This window comes from Planococcus citri, chromosome 2, assembly GCF_950023065.1.
Source record: "Planococcus citri chromosome 2, ihPlaCitr1.1, whole genome shotgun sequence".
Lineage (NCBI taxonomy): Eukaryota > Metazoa > Arthropoda > Insecta > Hemiptera > Pseudococcidae > Planococcus > Planococcus citri.
Window position 1 is genome coordinate 31,973,240 of NC_088678.1, and position 20,810 is coordinate 31,994,049.

At 33.9% G+C, this 20,810-nt stretch overlaps 3 protein-coding genes across 3 annotated transcripts; 2 read left to right on the plus strand and 1 right to left on the minus strand.

Annotated features, from left to right (window-relative positions):
* The first annotated feature begins 6,178 nt into the window (after window positions 1-6,178).
* LOC135835425 (uncharacterized) lies at window positions 6,179-9,650 on the plus strand. Its single transcript, XM_065349665.1, has 8 exons — window positions 6,179-6,307; window positions 6,514-6,573; window positions 6,751-6,819; window positions 7,031-7,099; window positions 7,179-7,214; window positions 7,561-7,943; window positions 8,150-8,215; window positions 8,286-9,650. Exons 1-8 carry the CDS (start codon window positions 6,247-6,249, stop codon window positions 9,333-9,335), a joined length of 1,794 nt encoding a protein of 597 aa, XP_065205737.1. The 5' UTR covers window positions 6,179-6,246; the 3' UTR covers window positions 9,336-9,650.
* Window positions 9,651-11,663: 2,013 nt separating this feature from the next.
* On the minus strand, window positions 11,664-14,631 carry LOC135834059 (uncharacterized). Its single transcript, XM_065347896.1, has 2 exons — window positions 14,626-14,631; window positions 11,664-14,075 (listed from the first exon to the last, which is right to left on the minus strand). The coding sequence occupies exons 1-2, from the start codon at window positions 14,629-14,631 to the stop codon at window positions 11,664-11,666; spliced, it is 2,418 nt and encodes an 805-aa protein (XP_065203968.1).
* A 2,338-nt stretch (window positions 14,632-16,969) lies between these two features.
* Window positions 16,970-19,779, plus strand: LOC135833685 (uncharacterized). The gene is made up of 5 exons (XM_065347447.1): window positions 16,970-17,187; window positions 17,312-17,356; window positions 17,519-17,904; window positions 17,995-18,054; window positions 18,165-19,779. The coding sequence occupies exons 1-5, from the start codon at window positions 17,121-17,123 to the stop codon at window positions 19,098-19,100; spliced, it is 1,494 nt and encodes a 497-aa protein (XP_065203519.1). The 5' UTR covers window positions 16,970-17,120; the 3' UTR covers window positions 19,101-19,779.
* Window positions 19,780-20,810: the final 1,031 nt, after the last annotated feature.

The window sequence follows — 20,810 nt, forward strand, 5'->3', positions numbered from 1 at the left end:
TAGTACTTATACATATATTATTTGGGTATGGTAGCAGAATTTCAGAAATAATTTGATGCAATTTATCCATATTTTTTTTCTAATGAAAAAAAAAAAATAAATAAATGAGTAAGTATGTGCTACAATTGAGCTGTCACAAGTAGAAAAGGGGAGAAAAAAGTTCACCCACTTTTCACTCAGCCCCTCATTCAAGCTAAGAGGCTGTTTTTTTTGTTTTTTTTTTTAATCGAAAGCTTCAAGTATTCAAGTACTTTCTCCTAAAAAGAAGGGGAGGAGGAGTCATTTTGGTTTTAAAGGTCTTAAATTTGTGGAATAGGTTCTGAAATTAAAACTTCGAACGACGGAATTTGGTCTATATTTCAGATTTGAATTAAAATTTCTTAAAAATTTTCAATGTAAAAAAGAAAAGCGAATTGATCCGAGCAAAGCGAGGGCGGAAGATTTTTAAATTTTTCACGCATTAAAATAAAAACAAACAATGTTTATGATGAGAAGGTACAATTGTTTTTTCTGGATTTAATATGTACTTCTCAGATTTGGGCATAAGTTTTTCAGAAATTTCAGTTTAGAAAAGGAATGTGAAGTGGTCTGAGCGAAGCGAGAACAGAAGTTTTGGAAATTCTTAATCCAAAATCAATTTTTCTGGATTTAAATTCTTATCAAAAATTTCAAATCCGAGCGCAGCGAAAGCAAGAGCTTTTGAAAGTTCATAATTTACGAAGTAAAACAATGATTTTTGATGGGGGATAAATTTTCTACCATTATAATTTGAAAAAATTTTTCTAAATCCTGAAAGACCACAATTTTTTGATTAAGCATCTGAATTGTTTCTCTGATAGCAAGCCAACCAAATTCAATGAAAAACTAGACTAGACCCAAAACAAATGAAATGTTGCTACAATAATCAGATTCGTCCTATGCTATACGATTGCATGAATATGGCTTAGTCAAATATCAAATTCCATTTTTAAAAAAATTTTCAGCGATTTGCGAGAAAACAGTTGCGAATTTCTTAGTCATAGGTAAACGTGATGACTTCACCTCAAATCTACGTACTTTGTAAGCAAACAAAGCACTAGTACATATTTTACTTGACGTAAAATTTACCCAGCTTGTCAAACAAACGGTCTTGTTTTTCATAAACTACGTTTTCAGAAACATATTGTTTTTGCACGAAGTACAGAACAGTCGTTTCAAAAATGCAGACATCTCAGACAATACTTCTTTTGGTCATTTATACATTTTTCAACATTAATCCAGGTAGGCATATCTTCATTATTATTGTTTATAGAAATTCCAGAACGGATTTTTACAACTAAGCAAAAGAACATTTTTTTTCAATGTTGCTCACTACGTATTGTACAAATTTCCTCTGGACACTCCTCAACCGTATAATTCTAACATGAGAAGACGATACGTATTTTGAATTTTTATCCGCGGTATTCTAATTCGGTAAAAATCATTTTCAATTCACCTGCTTGTAAAGGTGAATTTTCAAAATCTCTAAATTTTTTATTCTAATGGAGAGAAAATTGAAAAATTGTGGATAGTCCCCCACTCAAAGTAAGCCTTCTCGGCAATTTTTCTGAAAATCTTTGATACCTACGTGTTTCCTTGTATTTTTTTCCACGTCATCCTAATTATGCATATTATAGCGTGTCCGGGGAGTCAGCCTATAAATGAGTATTTTTTATTGCTATCTGTGGCATTGTACCCGTTGAGATCTGGAATTACTTGCCCAAAAATACGATCAGAATGAATACCTACCTAATAATTTAACACAATGTGCAGAGTTTAAAAACACAAATATTAAATAAAATCCTAACAATTTTTCCATACAGTATCACTTCATGAAGCTCTAGTTGTTATTCAGGAGTCTGTCCTCTCGGACGATATCAAAGTTCGCCTACCTCGAGAAGCTAAAGAATCAGAAAATGGCAGTATGATTTACCCGGAAATTGAACAAAATAATAAAATTTCCTATCGCGTATGCCCTCGAAAGTCAGACGTCACAGAATACTTGAAAAATACTGCTAATATGTACCCTGATGATGTATATTGTTTGATTAATAGCAACACTTCAAATTGCGAAGCAGAAGTGATGCCTTTATTTACAGCTATTGTAAATGGTCGATACAGGCCAACGGAATGCGGTAGTTCAGTAAATTATGGTCTCTATCGTTTTGGTTTCAATGTAAGTAGTTTTTTCACATGAGCAATGAGCATGCATACATTTATGTACTTACACAAGTAATACTATGCATATCTATTTTAATAAAAATTCACTAATTCTAACACGCATATTACATAATGTATCTATATTCGTACGCGTAGTTTTGCAGAAACACACAAAAGAATAACGTAAGTATGAAGTAATTGATAGAACTGAAAAGCTACTTATCTTCATATTTGAAATATTGTGCCTACCTACACCTATACTATACCCACAGTAGTTCACTGACACAATTCACTTTTTTTTAGGTGGTAAGCCCGAGGCCAGTGACATCAGAACTTCTTAGCTTGTACGACGTCTGTTTCGATCCCGCCGACTCAAAAACAATATGGACAAGGCACAATGTACAAACCGAATCGATGTTAATAGGTGGCGAATTCAAATCACAGCAAATGACAGAGGAAGAAGCAAGATTGAGCACAGATTACTTCTCACTATGGCGCAAACACGACTTCTCAAAAACAGCTGACAAGTATAAAAATCAGGTATGACAACATTCACAAGTACATTTGATATGTTTTACTTGCATTCTTAGTTTTCAAAGTCAAAGTGCACTTTTTGGTGGATTCTCAAGTATTTGAAATAGCATTTTCTTTGTACGTATTTACTTGTAGTTCCAAAATAATGAGTAAATGATGTCATTAAAATTCAAGTACTTACCTTCTACATAAGCAAAGTCATCACATCAATCACATGTCAATTCAATAACATGTCGATCCAAGGTGAACCCAAGTGGTGGCAAGGGGACAGGGGGGCTTTCTTCTCCAAGCGTCCGGAAAATAGAAAAAAAGTTGGTAAATTGGCAATTCCGAATTCCAACATGACTACCATTGTTGCCAACTGGATTTTAAAATACCGACTGGAAAAATTCCTCTTCCTTTTTTTTCCCTAAATTACATATACTGATTTAAATTTTCCTTTAAATTTTTGTATAATCATTTTAAAAAATTTGTTTATGTTGAAAACAGTTCTTCATTGGAATAATTTCATTACATTGGTTATCAAGAACCTTGAAGATAAAAATAAAATCAAAAATTGAAATGAGAAAATTATTTTTTCAACATTTGCTTCATTAAAAAAAGTCTTGGGATGTTTCAAGACATTGTACTTAATAACGAACAATTTGAATGTAAAAGTTTGCCTTGCTCACCCTCCTCCCCACTTCTCTCGGTTACTCAATTTGCTGTTTTGAGAAAAATTTGAACACAATCCCTGTGTATAATTATGTATTTCGTTCTTCAAAAATTTTGAGTAGGAAATTTCAAGTAAAAAAAAATCGCAAGTTGGCATTTTTATGTTTCCTCCCCTGCTCCTGAAAAATGGCTACAATATGGCCCAGGGACTATCCAAAAGCATTACCTGGTTTTGCGGAATTTCTTTCACTAAATCCTGGCATCTACTTATTATAATTTCAGAATCCAGACTCACTTCACAGAATGATCCCACAAATGCTTGTACCAAAAGAGGATATGGCATTGAAACTATGGAAGAAAACAACTACTCATTATTTGAACACAGCGACCCTGTGGTATAAATTAGAACCACTGATGGGAGCTATAAACAATGGAATCAGGAAAATCGCTGCATCAGCACAACTCGAGTACAACCAGAAAGTGGACATATATACAACAACCCATTCGCCTTTTTCTCTGATTTGGCAATTCCTCAACTTTGTTCAACGCTTTTTATTTCGAAACGACGATACTGAAGACTGGAATATTTGGTGTAAATTCATTCACGTTCCGGCAGTGAATCAAGGAATTATGATTTATTTGCATAACACACCAGATAATCCACCAAAAAATGTCAATTCTACCCCAGAAAATAAAAATAAAATTCCTGCAAATACACAAGAAGATATCGATCATGCACAAGAAAATTCGAAGACAAAACATTTCCCAAAAGAATGCACAAAACCAGTTGTTTGTGATTTTAGAAAATGGTCTCAAAATCCTGGAAATTTATCAGATGATTTATTGAAATACGCTTATTGTTGTGAAGTGGATAAAGGTCAAGTCAAGAGACTTTTTAATGTCAATTTAGAAGGTAACCTCGAGTTGCTGGATATTGATAAGTTTTATGAAAAGTATCAAGTGTATCATCACCTCATTGTTTAAATTGATTATGTAAGAACCTATGTTGAAGATCCTTACCGAAAATTTTTTCTTTGGAAATTCAATCAAAATTTCAATGTGTACGTATACATAAAAAGCGTATTATTTTAGTTGAAGTGTTTTAAGTAGATATGAATTTTCAATAAGTAGATATCTGTATCTAATTATGTAGTAAATTATACCTATGCATTTGTCTCAAAGTTGATGTAATTTATTAAAATATTATATGTATAAGTAGTTGATAAGTATGCATAATAATTTTGTGATTTTTTTTCAAACCCACCAAGTAACTTCAGTTGAGAAGTTTTTTCAATTTTTATGTATCCTTCAAATCATATGTACAATAAATTTATCTATACGCTTCAATTGATTTTCCCCATTTTTTCAACATCTACATACGTGGTAAGGTACAATACTCAAAATAATTTTTCTTCAAATTTTGGTTCGCATGTTGATACTCATACTTTTGATATTCCATGTTGATTTTTTGACAATCTTTTTACTGCAGAAAAAACTCGTGTAGTCAACTTTGAACAGCTTCAACTTCTTTCTTCGAAGCAATAAGGTGAAGGACTGTAGTGACAATTGTTGAATTTCTGGAACTTTTCTACATGAAAATTCGTCAAAACGTCAAACGTGATTTTTTTTATTGCCAACTTTGAAACCATATAATATCACATTCAACCACACTTATATCTACCTTTCATTTTTGATCTAGTAATAAACAAATTAAACATCCTACCAATTCGTTTGATTTTTTGAACTGTTTTATTCAATTATGGAACGAATTGAAAAAAATTCAAAATTTCAATATTGCTATTCTACAACACGAATTTTGCACTGAGGCTTCAAATTTATTCAAGCCAGAATTTTTCTGGGTCAAAATGTTTCCAATAATTTCAAATAAAACCAGAAAAAATAGTGGAAAATTGCAAAGGTTGATTGAGAAAAGCAAAAAAAAAAAACAAAAACAAACACGACTTCTTTGACGTTGACAGAAAACAGAACTTTTTCAATAATTTAGGCAAATGGCAAAAAAACAAGACTTTTACTTGACAAAAATTAGGACATCAAAAAATGGGACCTTTTTTGGCAGCTTCGCTAATAACAGAACTTTTTTCACATAAACAGAAAACAGGAACGTTCTGATAAGTTTTACAAAAATTAGGACTTTTTGCTAATTTTTACAGAAGTGGAAAGGAACTTCCTGACAATTTTTATAAAAACCTAGATTCTTCTCGGAAATTTTGACGAAAAACATTGCATTGTTGCCAATTTATGGTGTACATTCAACTTTTTCTCAAGGGAGGAGGGGGAGTGTGGGAGGAATTGAAGCAAAAACCAGGATTCTTTGAGTTCTTGTCAAAAAACAGGGCTTTCGTTTGACAATGTTGGAAATAAAAGTCAGGCTTTTCAGATAGCGAAGGCAAAAATCCAATACTTTGAGGATGTTTAGGATGGTAAAAAAATCAGGAATTTATTAGCAATTCAAGCAAAAGTTGGAACAAAAGAACTATTCGAAAATTTGGACAAATTTATAGATTTGATGAGCATATATTTTTTTCAAAAATCAAGTTGGAATTTTCCGTCATGCAAAATTATTCATTTCATAAAAATGTACTTGATAATAGCCTCGTGGGTGCGTATTCTTCTCGAATAATTTTTCGACAAGCATTAGATTTACGCACGTCAGAAAATCGATGCAACACCAGGTTGACTCATTTTATTCGCACCTAAATAAATATTGAAAACATTTTGAAGAAATACAGATGTGTATGAACGAAGTAGGTATTGAAATCAGCGCCTATATCTTCATTATCACTCAAAAACCGTTAGATTTTTCGAATCATAAGTTGTTCTCAGATTTGACTGTAGAGCAAAAAAAAACGAAGATTAAAAATGCGAAATTTTATTTTCTCACCGATTTTTATATTACTTGCATTCAACTGCATTGTTAAAGGTAAGAATTCACTTTCAAGTATAACTTTTAAAATATAAAATCGAAATCACACAATGTTTCAAATGAGCTATTTAATTAAAAAAATTTAAGAATAAAAAAACTGAAAAATAATCACATGTATCTTTTATACTTTTAGCTGTAATAATTCCTTCTTCATTTTACATACTTACTTACTTATTACATCTATAATTATTATTTCGTTACAGAAAATATTGTAAACGGTGTAATAGAAAAAGACACGACTGACTCCGAGTCAAAACCAGGAGGTATGTTGATGAGTACCCATTTTTTAGTCATAATTTTAGTGAATACCTCTTACCTATTTTAATATCTTAATTTTTCTCAAAAACTATCACCAAAAAGTCTTTCGGGTATTCTTTAGATTATTGAATTTTTTCTTTTTTGTTCACTATTAATTATGACTGTTGAACATTTACTTATAGCGATTGTACTATACGAAGATATCGGAAATCAGCAAAAAAATGATCAAGAGGCCTCTAATGATCCATTAGGTGAGTCTAGTTCAATAGTACAGTAGGCCTAATCATGGGAATATTTTCATGGAGTATTGTTTTATTATTTTGTTTATATGTACCTACTTACCTATACCTAAGCAATACCTAGAATTCTCACAACAATTATTATCAAAAAGTCTGTAAGGTACACTCTTTAGATGATCTACTTTTTTTCTCACTTTTCATCATAACTGATAATTATTTACAGCGATTGTACCCTTCGAAGGTGCCGGAAATCAGCAGAAAAATAGTCAAAGCACATCCAAAGACCCATTAGGTAAGTTTAATTCAATACTTAGTAATTACGTATTAAAATCTTCAATACCTAATCATCATTAAAATCATGTTTTTTGCAGGAATTGCTGACAAAGAAAAACCATTGTTATTAACAGGTAAATATGACGGGTATCTGATGAGCAAGCAGAAGCTCAAAGTCACCTTAATTTCTTAAAAAGTGGAAGCTTTACATATCTTTTTGGATCATTTTTTGTCGAGGAAAACTGCATTGAAAAATTGAAATGAACAATTTCAAAAGTCAAATATTTTTTTACTTTTCAATAGTACTTCATAATTTTCCAACCATATAATATGTATTATTACGTAAAGGATCCTGACACTATTTCATCTCAACTCTGAAGAAGAAACTGCAAATTATCATTTCTTCTTATAAATACCTAGACCTACAAATTAAAAACTATAAAATTCATCGCCAACTTTTATAACAACACTCATTTTCAGACGAAACAAATCCACCTTTCACTGTGGTAAAAATATGGGATAGAGCGACAAAATCTTATGACTACTTTCTTCCATCCGAAATACTAAGAGGAGAAAATGGAAAAACAGAACTATCTGTAATAGGTGCCCGAGGTACCCAAGAAGAAAAATTATGCCCTGAAACAAGATTGGACTACCAACAAGGGTTATTAAATGCTGTCTACAAAGCCAACCCCGCCACAAAAACTTGCCTATTTACAACTGAAAACGACGTAAAACAATGTATCGAAAAACCAACTCCCTGGCTGAGGAAAAAACGAGAGGACCAGCAATCACTTGAATCGCCTATAAGAACTAATTGTGGAGCACAGAAAAACCACCATCTGCTTGTTTTTGAATTCAATGTAAGCCTAACAATCATGACAATATGAGATAAAAATTTTAGAATTTTAAAAAATAACAGGATAGGCGCCTGCATATTTTGATTAAAAAGCGCTGATTTTAAGACGCAAATTTCACTTTGTATTGTTACGAAGTTTTAAAAAAAAATTAGTATAAAAATTTTCCATTCTTATGTCAAACGTTTACTAATCACAAAATTAATATACAGGATTGTGGTTCAGAAACAGATTTCGTACAATATGGACACAATGCTTTGGACGAAGTTCGCGAATTAGTAAGTGAATAATGTGATTACATGCCGTTTTGTATAAGAACATCGCTCAATTCCAAACTAATATTTTCAGGGTCACGAACGAAACGTAACTCCTTTTAAATTCAGGGCTACGTACCCCATGTACGAAATATGCTACGACTTCGACGCGAATAAAACTCTGTGGACGAGAAATCAGGTATTAGAACCTATGCTATTCTTCACTCCAGAAACACCGCAAGATGCAGAAAGACACATAAAATTGGACTCCTTAAGCACTTCAACGTACGATCTCAAAATAAAAACTGATACCTTCGAAAGTTTAAAGAAAAAATACCAATCTGACTCAACACGGTTAGGAATGAACCCAGAATACCTAGTTCCACCAAAACATTTCGCCATGTCGCATTGGAAAACATCGGCTCGCCATTTCGTCAACACAGCACCCCTGTTGCCAAAATTTCGCCGATTAATGCGCGTCATTAACGAAGGCTTACTCAAACTATCTGTTCGTGCGTTCGACTATGATGGCAAAAAGTTGCACATCTTTACCAAAGCGATGACTAATACTAACGTATATACACCTCTCATAACACCTCTCCTAAACTATATCGGATTGGGACCGTCTGAAGAGCATATCGCTGAAAATATTTGGTATAAATTCATCTACAACGAAACTGACAAATCTGCAGCACTGATCACTTTATACAATTACAATGAACTGCCAAAAGGTACGCCATGTGAGAATACATTAGCTTGTAATTTCGCTAAGTGGCTTGCAAGGCAGACTACATTCACCCAAAAAGTGCTGGATTTTGTCGGATGTACTGCAATTTCGTCGACAGTAGCTAAAGAATTATTCCAAGTGGATGTAGAAATAAAAAGTACTATTGATTTAACTAATTTAATTAAAAAATTCCACACCGACTTTAATTTAGCATTCCTCAAGAACAACCCAAAAGATTCACTAGACCTAGTTCTGCAATCGGAATTGAGTGATACATCATTGGAAGATGAAGAAGGTTCGCCAAATACTGGAGAAAATAATTTGAGCCTCGTTCCAGTTGATCCATCCACACCTAAGCAAGAAGTCGACACAGAGTCGCACGATCCTGCTAATGAAAAAAGCATAGTTTTAACATAACCACTTGATACCGAGATAGCGAAAACAATAATTAGAAAATGGATAAAATTCATGAAATGGACATATTTGGGTAACCGCACATAATACCTACCTACTCAACAGACACAAAAAAAATCAATCTGGCCAAGAAACCCGAAAAGAGGGATTTTTTCTTCAAAAATTACATGCGTGCAAGTTCGCATGTAAAAAAAATGATTCATTTTAAATGATAAGATAAGATATTTATGTTAATTTTAAGAATTATTTATTGTAGTTAATTATATTTAAATTACGCAAAAATTCTTATTTTTTTCAATAAATAACTATATTAATTGGCCATAATTTCTCAACTTTTCTCCTCCCTTTTTAAAATAAATGAAAGGGTAGCTGAATTTTAAGCACATAAGGGGCATTCCATGCCAAATCGGCAGATTTTTGCACGAGGGTTCTTCGATTTTTTTGAAAATCAGATCATGTGTAGAGGTCATCAAACGATGACGAATGACGCAAACCGGGCATTTTTTCGATTTTTTTTTGACGGAGCTGTGGCGCTTCAAAGTTCTCCAAAATGGCCAAAAATGGAAAATTTCAGTTGCAAATTGCTCCGGTTGTACGCGGTATAGAATTTTCAACTTTTTTTCAAATTTTAGTACATTGAGAGGGTAATTGACGAATGATGTCAAAATCAGTGTTGCCACCTTCTGAAACCTAAAAAACTTGATTTAAAAACTTATAATTCAAATATAACCACGATGTCCCCCAGTAAAAATTCTGAAAAAATTCTCAGTTTTAGTCCTTTTTATGTAGAATAACATATCAAAAAATTGGAGGGGCCTTTTTTTTCATTTTCGAGAAAAAAATTACAAGTTTTATTTTTGTTGCAAAAGTACCATCAGAAACCTAAAAAATGAAATATTTTATCAATGTGTGGACGAATATGTGACGAAAATCCCCCTCACCCCAATTTGTCAACGGCGGCGACATTTTTTCAATATATTTCACTCTTAAGATAAAATTATAGCATGAAAAATGGCATTTCTCATCAATTTGTTGAAAAATTGGGTGGGAGAGGGATTTTTTCACATTATCGTCTACACATTGGTAAAATATTTCAAAAATGCAAAAATTTTCATTTTTTAGGTTTCGGATGGTACTTTTGCAGCAATTGTAAAACTTGTAATTTTTTTTTCTCGAAAATGAAAAAAAAGGCCCCTCCAATTTTTTGATATGTCATTCTACATAAGAAGGACTAAAACTGAGAATTTTTTCCGAATTTTTACTGGGGGCCATCGTGGTTATATTTGAATTATAAGTTTTTAAATCGAGTTTTTTAGGTTTCAGAAGGTGGCAACACTGATTTTGACATCATTCGTCGATTACCCTCTCAATGTACTACAATTTGAAAAAAAGTTGAAAATTCCATACCACGTACAACCGGAGCAATTTTCAACTGAAATTTTCCATTTTTGGCCATTTTTGAGAACTTTGAAGCACCACAGCTCCGTCAAAAAAATTGAAAAAAATGCCCGGTTTGCGTCATTCGTCATCGTTTGATGACCTCTACACATGATCTGATTTTCAAAAAAATCGAAGAATCCTCGTGCGAAAATCCGCCGATTTGGCATGGAATGACCTATAAGTAAGTGGACTCGAAAAAAATTACGAGTATTCTTCTTCAGTTGATTTGAGCCAAAAATGCAAAAGTCAAACAATCATAAAAAATGAAAATATGTAGTCTTTCTTACTCAAGTTTTGAAGTTTTGGGTATAGGAATAGTTGACAATTTGCAGTCGAGAATTTGCAACGATATAACAATCGTGAAGAACCAATAGCTTCAGGAAACGATTCTATGAAGAAGTAGAATGAAATCTGTTCATTTTAATCGAAAAATTCAACTTAAATAACCTGGCTGTGTTTAGTCATTTTTTTTTTGTTTTGAGTGAATCACAATATTCCTAAAAACCAAACCAACCCTAAAACAAAAAAAAAGAAATAGGTACAATTGGTCGCAAGTTGCAAAATATCAGAAAATCTGTTCAAATAGATACCCAGAAATAAACGAAACTTGTACGTTATTTGATTGATTTGCACACCTGTGTCGTTATTAATTTTTTTCAATTCGTATAAAAAAATGTAAATGTGGACGAATTTGATCCAACTGACTCATTCAAATCAAGTATTATCTACTGTTGGAAAAAGAAAAAACTCTCTCCTTATTTTTAATGCTTTTTATTGCAAAGATCTTTTCAAAAAGTACAACTTTTCATCATCAGGCAAGAGCACTTAATGAACTAATACAAAGTGTACATCTTAAAGTAAAAGTTGGGTGTGGTCACTCCTTTGGGTGTGTCAGTTTCTCTGTGTTGTGATTGGTCCTAAAACTTGGGTGTGGTCACTACCAGGATGGGTGTGTCTGTTTGTTGGAATGTGTATGTGACTGGTTCCATGTAGGCATTTGAGCAGGTCAATGTCCAAAGGTCCCAAGTCATCATTGAGGAGTTTTTCTCTATTGTTTTTGTGCATGGCTATTGCTTCCCTAATTGGTAGTTCTGATATTCTGGCAACTGGTTTTTCTAGGGTCAAGTTGACTTCAGTTATTGTGTGTCCAGTTGCTATAATGTGGTCTCCTATTGCTGATTTTCCTTCAATATTGTATCTAGCTTTGTGCATATGCTCCTTGTATCTGGTTATGATGTTTCTCTTAGTCTGTCCAATGTAAAGTTTGTCACAGCCAGAGCATGTGATCTTATAGATTCCTGATTGGTCAGTTTTTGGGTCCTTGTCCTTGAGGCTTACCAGTAGGGTTTTCAGTTTATGTTGATTAGTTGTGACAGGTTCTAGATCATTTTTCCTGAAGATCTGACAAAGTTTGTTGGTTATGACTGGGTAGTGGGCCAACTTGACTCTTCTATTGTCTGGTTTATCTCTTTGGAATGTGGTGATCTCTTTTAATCTTTGTTTGCTTATATGGTTTTTGATGAGGGTGTCAATGGTTCTGGTCTTGTATCCCAAATTGTTGGCTACTCTTTTAATGTGGTCAAATTCTCTCTTTCTGTTTCCTGGGCTCAAGGGTAGTGCACAACATCTATGGACCATGCTATTACAAGCAGCCAGTTTTTGGCTCCAGGGCTGGTAAGAGTCAGCAGGAATGTAGTTGTTGGTGTGAGTAGGCTTCCTGTAGATGTCATATTCCAATTTGTTGTCTTTTCTGGTGATTAGGATGTCCAAGAATGGCAGTTGTTGGTTGTTTTCATATTCATAGGTGAACTTGATGGTTGCATATTGTTTGTTCATGGTCTCAAGGAAACCATTTATGTTGAAGTCCTCTGGTACAATGCTGAATATGTCATCCACATATCTGAACCAAATCTTAGGGAAGTCTTTTTCTTTTTCCTTCAGTTTGCTTTCCAAGTGGCCCATGAAAATGTCTGCCATGAATGGTGACAAAGGGTTCCCCATTGCTGTTCCTCCTGTTTGTTGGTAGAACTTTCCACCATATTGGAAGATGGTTTGTTTCATGCATAGTTCTGTGAGGTTCATGAGTTCAGCAATCCTTTCTTGGGAAACTTTCTCTTTTTGGAGCCAGTCTTTCATTATGGCCAAGGTTTCTGGTATGGGTACACTGGGGAATAAGTTGGTGACATCAAAGGAAATGAGTCTATCAGTTGGTGTTATCTGGTAGTTTTTCAGTTTCTCCACAAGCTCTTCATTATTCTTTATTTGGTATGTGACAGGCTGATTAATGGCTTGTAATTCAGTGACAAGTTGTTTGGCAATCTGGTATGTGGGTGCATCTATGTTGGATACTATTGGTCTCATTGGGTTGTTTGGTTTGTGAATCTTTGGCAGACAGTATAACTTTGGTATTTTTGGGTTGGAGGGTATTTTGTAATTCTTGTTCTTGATTGCTGTCTTTGTGGTTTTTATCATATTGTTCAGTGGATTTTTGGCAAGTTCTTTGTAGGGTCCATTCTTCAACAGATCATTGACTTTGTTGTTGTAGTCATCTTTTTCCATAACTACTATGGCATTTCCTTTGTCTGCTTTCATGTATAGCACATCTTTTTGTTTGAGACTTTTCATGGTTTTGTGGTGTGTTGTTGGTTGGTTGGTGGTTCTAGTCTTTGTTATGACATCTATGCATTGTTGTCTGATTTTTGTTTTGGTGTTGTAATCAAGCCTTTTGGTTGCTACATCAATGTCAGTTATTATGTCCTCAATGGGTGCTTGTTTAGGTGGCAGGGCAAACTTCAATCCTTTCTTGAGTAGTTCTTGTTCAGCTACAGTGAAGGTTTTGTTTGTCAGGTTTTTTATTGTCTCAGGTTGATTATCATTCTCAATGTGGTCTGTTGTTGTTCCTTTCTGTTTGATTATGAGGTTTCTCAGTTTGTTGCTCAGTTTTTCTGTTTTGCTTTTTCTCATTTTGTAAATGGTGTTGTACAGTCTGGTTTCAAACACATCCCATTCAACAGGGTGGTATTCTTTGCTCAGTTGTTTGTGAGCTTTATAACAATCCATTTCCAGGTTAGCTCTTATTCTGTATTTTTCATTGATCTCAGCTTTTAGCCATTCTCTTTTAGCTTTGAGGATGGCTATTTGTCCAGTTCTGGTAGTAGTTTTAGTCCTTAACTGTATGAAGTTGGGGAACACATCACACTTTTGACACTTCTTAAGGAAATGTATATCACACACAATCAACTTCACTTTAATCTGTAACCTTTGGTATTGGTTAGTGGTCAATGGTTCTTTGGGACCTATTATCTACTGTATTTTTATAGATTTAAAAATGAAGGAACGCGTCGATTTAGGTACATACAAACTTCGCCTAAAATCTAATCTTTAAATTATAGCTCCAGAATTGGGCCAGCTTTCGAAACCGAGGGCAAATGTTTTTGGAAATTTATTGTTCAAAAACAAAAGTAATGGTATGCGAGATAAGCAATATTATGCTAAAGCTGCCAAACTTGCAAAAAATGGTCTCTTTTGTTTTTTCACACCAGGATCCGCATTCGCTCTCATTGGTTTGCGTTTAATATACTCACGTTATAAATTCAGATTTTTAAATACTTTATTGTTTTGTAAACTGTTTCTGGCGGGCTTGTAATAGTGAGAGTGAGAAAGCCTGATAGAAGAAGGATAAATAATATGACTATGACTGTATATGATAGAAATTCTTATAATTTTGTGATAGGCAAATTCTGAGAAATATTCGTTAGAGAGGAAATATTTCTCAGGTGCCTGCTTAGCTCGAATTGGAGAGACTTAGTCATTCGACTTCACTATTCACTTAATTAGAACAATCCTTGGTTACCTTCATGATCAAGAGCGAAATGATAACTCAAGGAGCAATAATGTACAATAAATTTAATCGGAAATATATACAATAATTGAGATGTCTGTACCAAATAATTTACAAGAGTCCAGGTGTAAATTATTCTGTGTTGCCATGACGTTACAATGGCGGCAGCATAATCGGCCAAGATTATGCGGATGATGTAAAACGCACACGAGCTAGGCTCGGAAGATTGGTATAAAGGCAGATCAAAACAACAAAAAGTAAGGTAAAACAGCTAGTTTAAATTACAAAGATAATCACCTATTGATTTATACAATTACATTTAATTTAGTATATCTAATTAGTAAAAGTGAGGGTGCACGCACCCCTAATTAAAAGGTTCGACGATTAACTGGGAAAAGAGGTACGCTTCTGTAATAACTGTACACTTTGCCTGCCTCTCCCTGGCGACCCCAATACTAGTCGCTTCGGCAGGTATGCTTAGTAGAACCATATTTGTAGGGATAGAACCTCAGATTTCCGGATTAATCTGGGTAATAACCAAAAAAGTACCACGATCTTACGAGGAAATTAACAAAGGATCGCGTTATAAAAAGAAATCAATTAATTCCATCTACAGATGGGTACACTACAATGTAGGGACCAGAGTACCATAAGGATACTCTGGCCAGCAACATTTAGCTGGTCGAGCTTAAGAAGAAACGATCGCGAACTGTTTCTTCAGAAGACTGATTTTTTAGCGAATAGGAAGTTGGAGCTGGACCCCAGCTTCAACAGAATTATCGCACGATAGCCTTGAGCGCGTTCCTACAGTAAGATTCGCGTAATCTTGCCTAAGGTCGGCAAGATCATAAAACTACGTTGAGGAGAAATTACGTTAAGAACACCTACAGGCGGTCAGGGCAGTCCTGCTCATCACAGGCTTATTTTATTGTTTTTTCAACAAAACAATTCATATCAGTTAAACGGCTGAAGTGATTTCGATGAAACTTGACATCTTACTAGGCCTCCACGATTCCGACAAAGTGCTAATACGACCCTTAATTTTTGGTGAATCATTCATGAACGAATTGACACATTTTTTGAAAGAACCATTCGCGAACAAATAGATTAATTTTTGGCGAATCATTCGCCAACAAATTGATCAAACTCTTTAATTTATTAATCAATTCGTTCGCTTCGCGAAGGAGTCACTTGTCACTTATACGAATCAATTTTGTTCGCGAACGAGTCACTTATACAAATCAATGCGTTTGTGAATGATTCATCAAAAATTGTGCAGATGAATCAATTTGTTTACGAACGAGTCACTTATACGAATCAGTTTGTTCGCGAATGATTCAGTCTTCAGTCACCAAAAATATTTTAATTCGTTCGCGAATGATTCACCAAAAATTGAGTAAATGAATCGATTCGTTCGCGAACGAGTCACTTATACAAAATAATCAATTCGTTCGTGAATGGTTCATAAAAAATTAATCAAATGAATCGATTCGTTCGCAAATGATTCACCAAAAATTATTCAACTCGTTCGCGAATGATTTACTAAAAAATTCAATTCGTTTGCGAATGATTCAGTAACTATTGAACAATTTGTTCGCGAGCGATTCATCTAGAAATCAATTTGTTCAATCGCCAATCGATTGTGAATGATTCAATTCGATTCACTTCACTTGAATCCTACACAATAGTTTCACAAAAAAAATCGAATTAATTATCATTGTAAACAGATCAATTGCTGAAAAAATGTTTCAAACTAAGTGAATCAATTTATTCGTAAAAGATTTTAATTTGAAGAAAAGTCGGCCTTCTCGCGTGAGTGTATTTTTTAAACCTGGAATTCTAAACATTGGGTTCATTTGAACAAAAAACATATTCACAATTCAAAACCTTCTTCAGATAGAAGACGTTACAGGTACCCATTTTTGAGAAAATTCTCAATCAAAGGAAACTTAACACATTTACCTATTTCAAAACATACCTACCTACGCAAGCAAAAAAAATATGACAGAAAATCCAGACATGATAATATGAATTTTCCAAATTGTTTTCAGCTCAAAATACGTGCAGAATAAAACATGAAAATTTGAAAGTCATGACAATGAAAAATTCCAATGTTGATTACGTCAATGTCAGGTGCACGTAACTAGCCAAAGATATACCAACCGTACACCCCTGTACAGCACATCTAATACTTGAAAAATTTCGATGAAAATTTTAAAATGAATCATTGTAACCTAACAACTGAATAAACAATACTTACCTACATATAATCTTGGCTAGGTACGTATTCTACATGCATAGTTGAAGTATAGTGAAATAAGTTCGATACCATTAAGTACCTACTAAATATTGTGTTCCTTCCTTTTGCAATTTGCATTGGTTTTTTCGTGACAGGAACGTGAATAAACATATTTTTCAATAAGTACTTCAAATTGTACGAGTAAAATAGGGATTCAAATTGGAAATTACCATTTCCTCGAGGAGATTTAGTTTTTCTAACCACAAAAATGGCCAAATTTTTCGCATTATTTTTGATCATCGTTTCATTTAGCGCCCTCAGTTTCATCAAACAAGGTAGTAATTTGTGATTTTATTTTCAATGGTTTTTAGTACTGAAATTCAATTAATTCACTTGGTTGAAATTCACATTTATGTACCTATAAGTAAATGCTTTGTTCATTTGTAAATGATTTCACAGGAGAAGCAGGAATAACCAGTCCCAGCAATCAATCACAAAACTTAGGTAAGTTAAGTACGTCTGTATATAGGATTGTAGGTAGGTGCAAGGTACATAGGTAGCTAGATACGTATTACATATGATAATTTTTTCTAATTGTGCTTGTTGAAAGATTAGAAAAAGATCAGAATAACATTCGCTAATTTCAAGTTTTCAAATAATTTTCAGCTGACAAATACGAACCGTTCTTGGTCGTAACATCCGACACGTGGTTATCACCAGAATCTAATTACGAATTGCCATCTGAATTAATAGTAAAAGACGACACGGGCGTGAAATGGCAATTAGCATCAGGATCAGAGGAAAAATTCGTAATTTCACTCTGTCCTGAATTCCGCACTACGGATCCAGAAGTGGAAATTATTCTGGAAGTCCTCAACGAAGTATTCCCCAATTCCAAGAAGTGCATGTTTGTGAGAGAGTTTACAAGGAATGAACCGCATGCTTGTGAACGAGAACCGCAAATATCGTTAGAAAAAAGAAAACAAGATGACGGATCACCAGTTACTTGCGGTGTCAGTGACCAGCAACAATTAATAGATGCTCTGTATTACGTATGTCATTTTTTTAAAAATTACCTATAGAATACAAGTAGTATGTAGTAAGTACATACAATTATAATTATGTTAATTTTCCCACCGCAGAATTGTGTTTCAGACCAGAGATTGGTAGAATACACAGTAGAATTACAGGCTACACAAAGAGTACGCATTTCTAGTTATCCTCATAGAACGTAACATTGTTAACTTATTTTAGACTGAATTATCTGAGTACCTTGCGAAATGGTACCTATTTAATATCCGCATGTTTTCAGGATTCCACCAAAGTCCCTCCATTTGAACCGATACGTTACTTCATGTACGAAATATGCTACGATTTTCAACGCAATCAAACACTATGGACAAAATATACGCCCATGACTCCGCCACTAATCGCTGATAAAATATCGCTTCACAAAACCCTAAGCGATATCGATATCAAAGACTTCAGCACAGATATCTCCTCCTTAAACTTGAGCTCGGCGAGATTTGAAAATCTTAAAAAATCATATCAACTCACCAGCCCTAGCACCAGCTCAGTGTTCACTTTGGTGCCCGAAGACCACATGGCGATGCTGTATTGGAAGAAAGCCACTAGCCACATAATCAATTCGGCACCTCTATTGCATGAATTTATCCCCATAATGAAGGCTATCAACGATGGAATTTTCAACGCGTCGCATAATTTATTTGTAAAATCGAAAGATATTTTGAAAATTTACACCGCAGCCGACACGGAAGTTATACCGATGATGAATTTTATATCAAGTTTTGATATTGTAAAGGGAGACGAAATCCAGTTGAAGCTCAAAAAAGATGCTGAAATTATTAATTTATTCAAACCAAATATATGGTATAAATTCGTGTACAATGAAAGCGAAAAATCCGGAGTTGTAATTGTACTGCATAATACCCGTGAAAATATCCCTTTCAAAGAATGTTCAGACAATGAGATTATAGATTGTGATATCAAGAAGTGGTCTGCTTATTCGGAGCATATCTCCGATAAAAGTCTAGACAATGTGTACTGTTGTCGAGCATCGGAGAACATGGTAAAAGAAATGTTTTCGATACAAGTAAAGCTCGAGAACGCATTATTTGATATCGAAGCAATGATTCCAGTGAAGAGAGTGACCTTTAAAGATTTCCCTAAATACAAAGGAAACGACAGCGCCTCCGAGGCAGCGGAAACTACAGCTATTAATCTCTGAACATTTTCCTCGATTACTAATTCAAAAGAAAAATATGCAATTATTCATTTTCATGTTAGCTCTTACATATTAGCCAATATAAAATAGGTACCTACTACCTACCTATCAATTATCATAATGATTCAGTCAATGTTAAAAGCAACCGATGCTCCATAAAAATTGTTAATTACGATACCGTTTATGTTAATATAAATATAATCAGTCATAAGTATTATTATTATTTAGAAAAAAAAAAACACATTTCTCATCACCATAAGCAAGTATACATATGAAGCATGTGTTTCCAAAACGCACTAAGTCCAAAAAAATATTGATAAGAAATTCATGATACTTACTTAGTACAATTTGGAAACGTTATAGAAATGGCTCAAATTGGCTGATTTTTTGATATGTTGTAGCCAAGACCCTTGGGCACAACATATCAAAAAACCAGCCATTTTGGGCCGCACTAGATGGCCTTGCAACCTCAGAATCTTTAAAAATGGACTTGGTGCGTTTTGGAAACACATGCTTCATATAACTATATGCCAAATTGCCAACTGAATTAGGTAACCTACATTTTTTATAAAATTGAGTGAGGAAGTAAAATCAAAAATTTGTGTTTTTACTTCTCACACGTTTTGAAATACCTACATACCTACTAAAAATCTTAATTTAATTTGATTTCCCAAGTTTTGAGAACTTTTCCTCCTTCCTACTCATAAATTCACTACACTTTTCTCGTGTAGGTACTAGATAGGATTCAATGAAAGAGCATGTCACGAGAGCTTAAGAACCAAATTTTCAATTTTGACTGCCAAAGATGATTTTTCGATTTTTTGGCGAATTTTTGAATTATTTGATATGTACTAAAAAAATTATAACTTTAATAGAGATGAAAACCTGAAAATCGGTTTCTTTTGAATCGATCAGCCACCGTTTTCAAGTCGATCTGAAAGCTACAACGAAATGCTAACTTTGCTTCAGTAATTCCAATCGCTCCAGAAAGTGTTCATTCTAAGGTCTACTGACATGTTCCTACTGTGAGTAAAATTTCAGTTCAATCCGAGTTGATGGCTTGTACATCGTATTTTTTGGATGAAATGCATTTTACAATGTGTATTTACCCAATTTTTGCGTTGCCTTTGGAACTCCTCACTCATTCCAGGTCACAATTACAAATACTAAAAAATAAAAATTTGTCAAATTTTCCCCCTCGTTTTAATTGATGTACTTACGTATGCAGTTTCGAAAAATTCCACTTTTGAGACTCCAAGATGGAATTTAAAATCGCCAAAGTCCTACAAAACGACTGAAAATCATTTTTTTGAGTGGACTGAAAGTATGGTAGTAATTTGAATTAAGCTTTAACATTCTCCATTGAGTACACCACGATAAAACTTAAGCATTTTGGAGTCAATGGAGAATTCCACATTAAATTCAAACCCTGATTTTTGAACGCCGCCAACTGCGCCATGGCGTTAGATAGGTAAAAATGGAAAACGAAAGTTGATACCTATCTACTAACTCTACCCGAAACCATCGAAACCTCATTCTTGAAAAAATTTTACCACCTGTGCAAATACTTCTTTTCATGATCATTCGATTGATTTATTGTATTCACATAATGGTAGAGTCATGAAACGCTCGAGTAGAATATTATATAATCATTCGTTTTTCAAGGCAAAAGTTGAGCATTCATAATCAACTTTAGAAATGGCAGAATTTCCT

Coding starts and splice junctions, on each gene's coding strand:
- LOC135835425 (XM_065349665.1), top strand. CDS start 6,247: ATGCGAAATTTTATTTTCTCACCGATTTTTATATTACTTGCATTCAAC. Junction 6,820..7,030: donor GGCCTCTAATGATCCATTAG/GTGAGTCTAGTT, acceptor AATTATTTACAG/CGATTGTACCCTTCGAAGGT. Junction 7,944..8,149: donor TGCTTGTTTTTGAATTCAAT/GTAAGCCTAACA, acceptor ATTAATATACAG/GATTGTGGTTCAGAAACAGA.
- LOC135833685 (XM_065347447.1), top strand. CDS start 17,121: ATGGCCAAATTTTTCGCATTATTTTTGATCATCGTTTCATTTAGCGCC. Junction 17,188..17,311: donor CCTCAGTTTCATCAAACAAG/GTAGTAATTTGT, acceptor ATGATTTCACAG/GAGAAGCAGGAATAACCAGT. Junction 18,055..18,164: donor AATTACAGGCTACACAAAGA/GTACGCATTTCT, acceptor GCATGTTTTCAG/GATTCCACCAAAGTCCCTCC.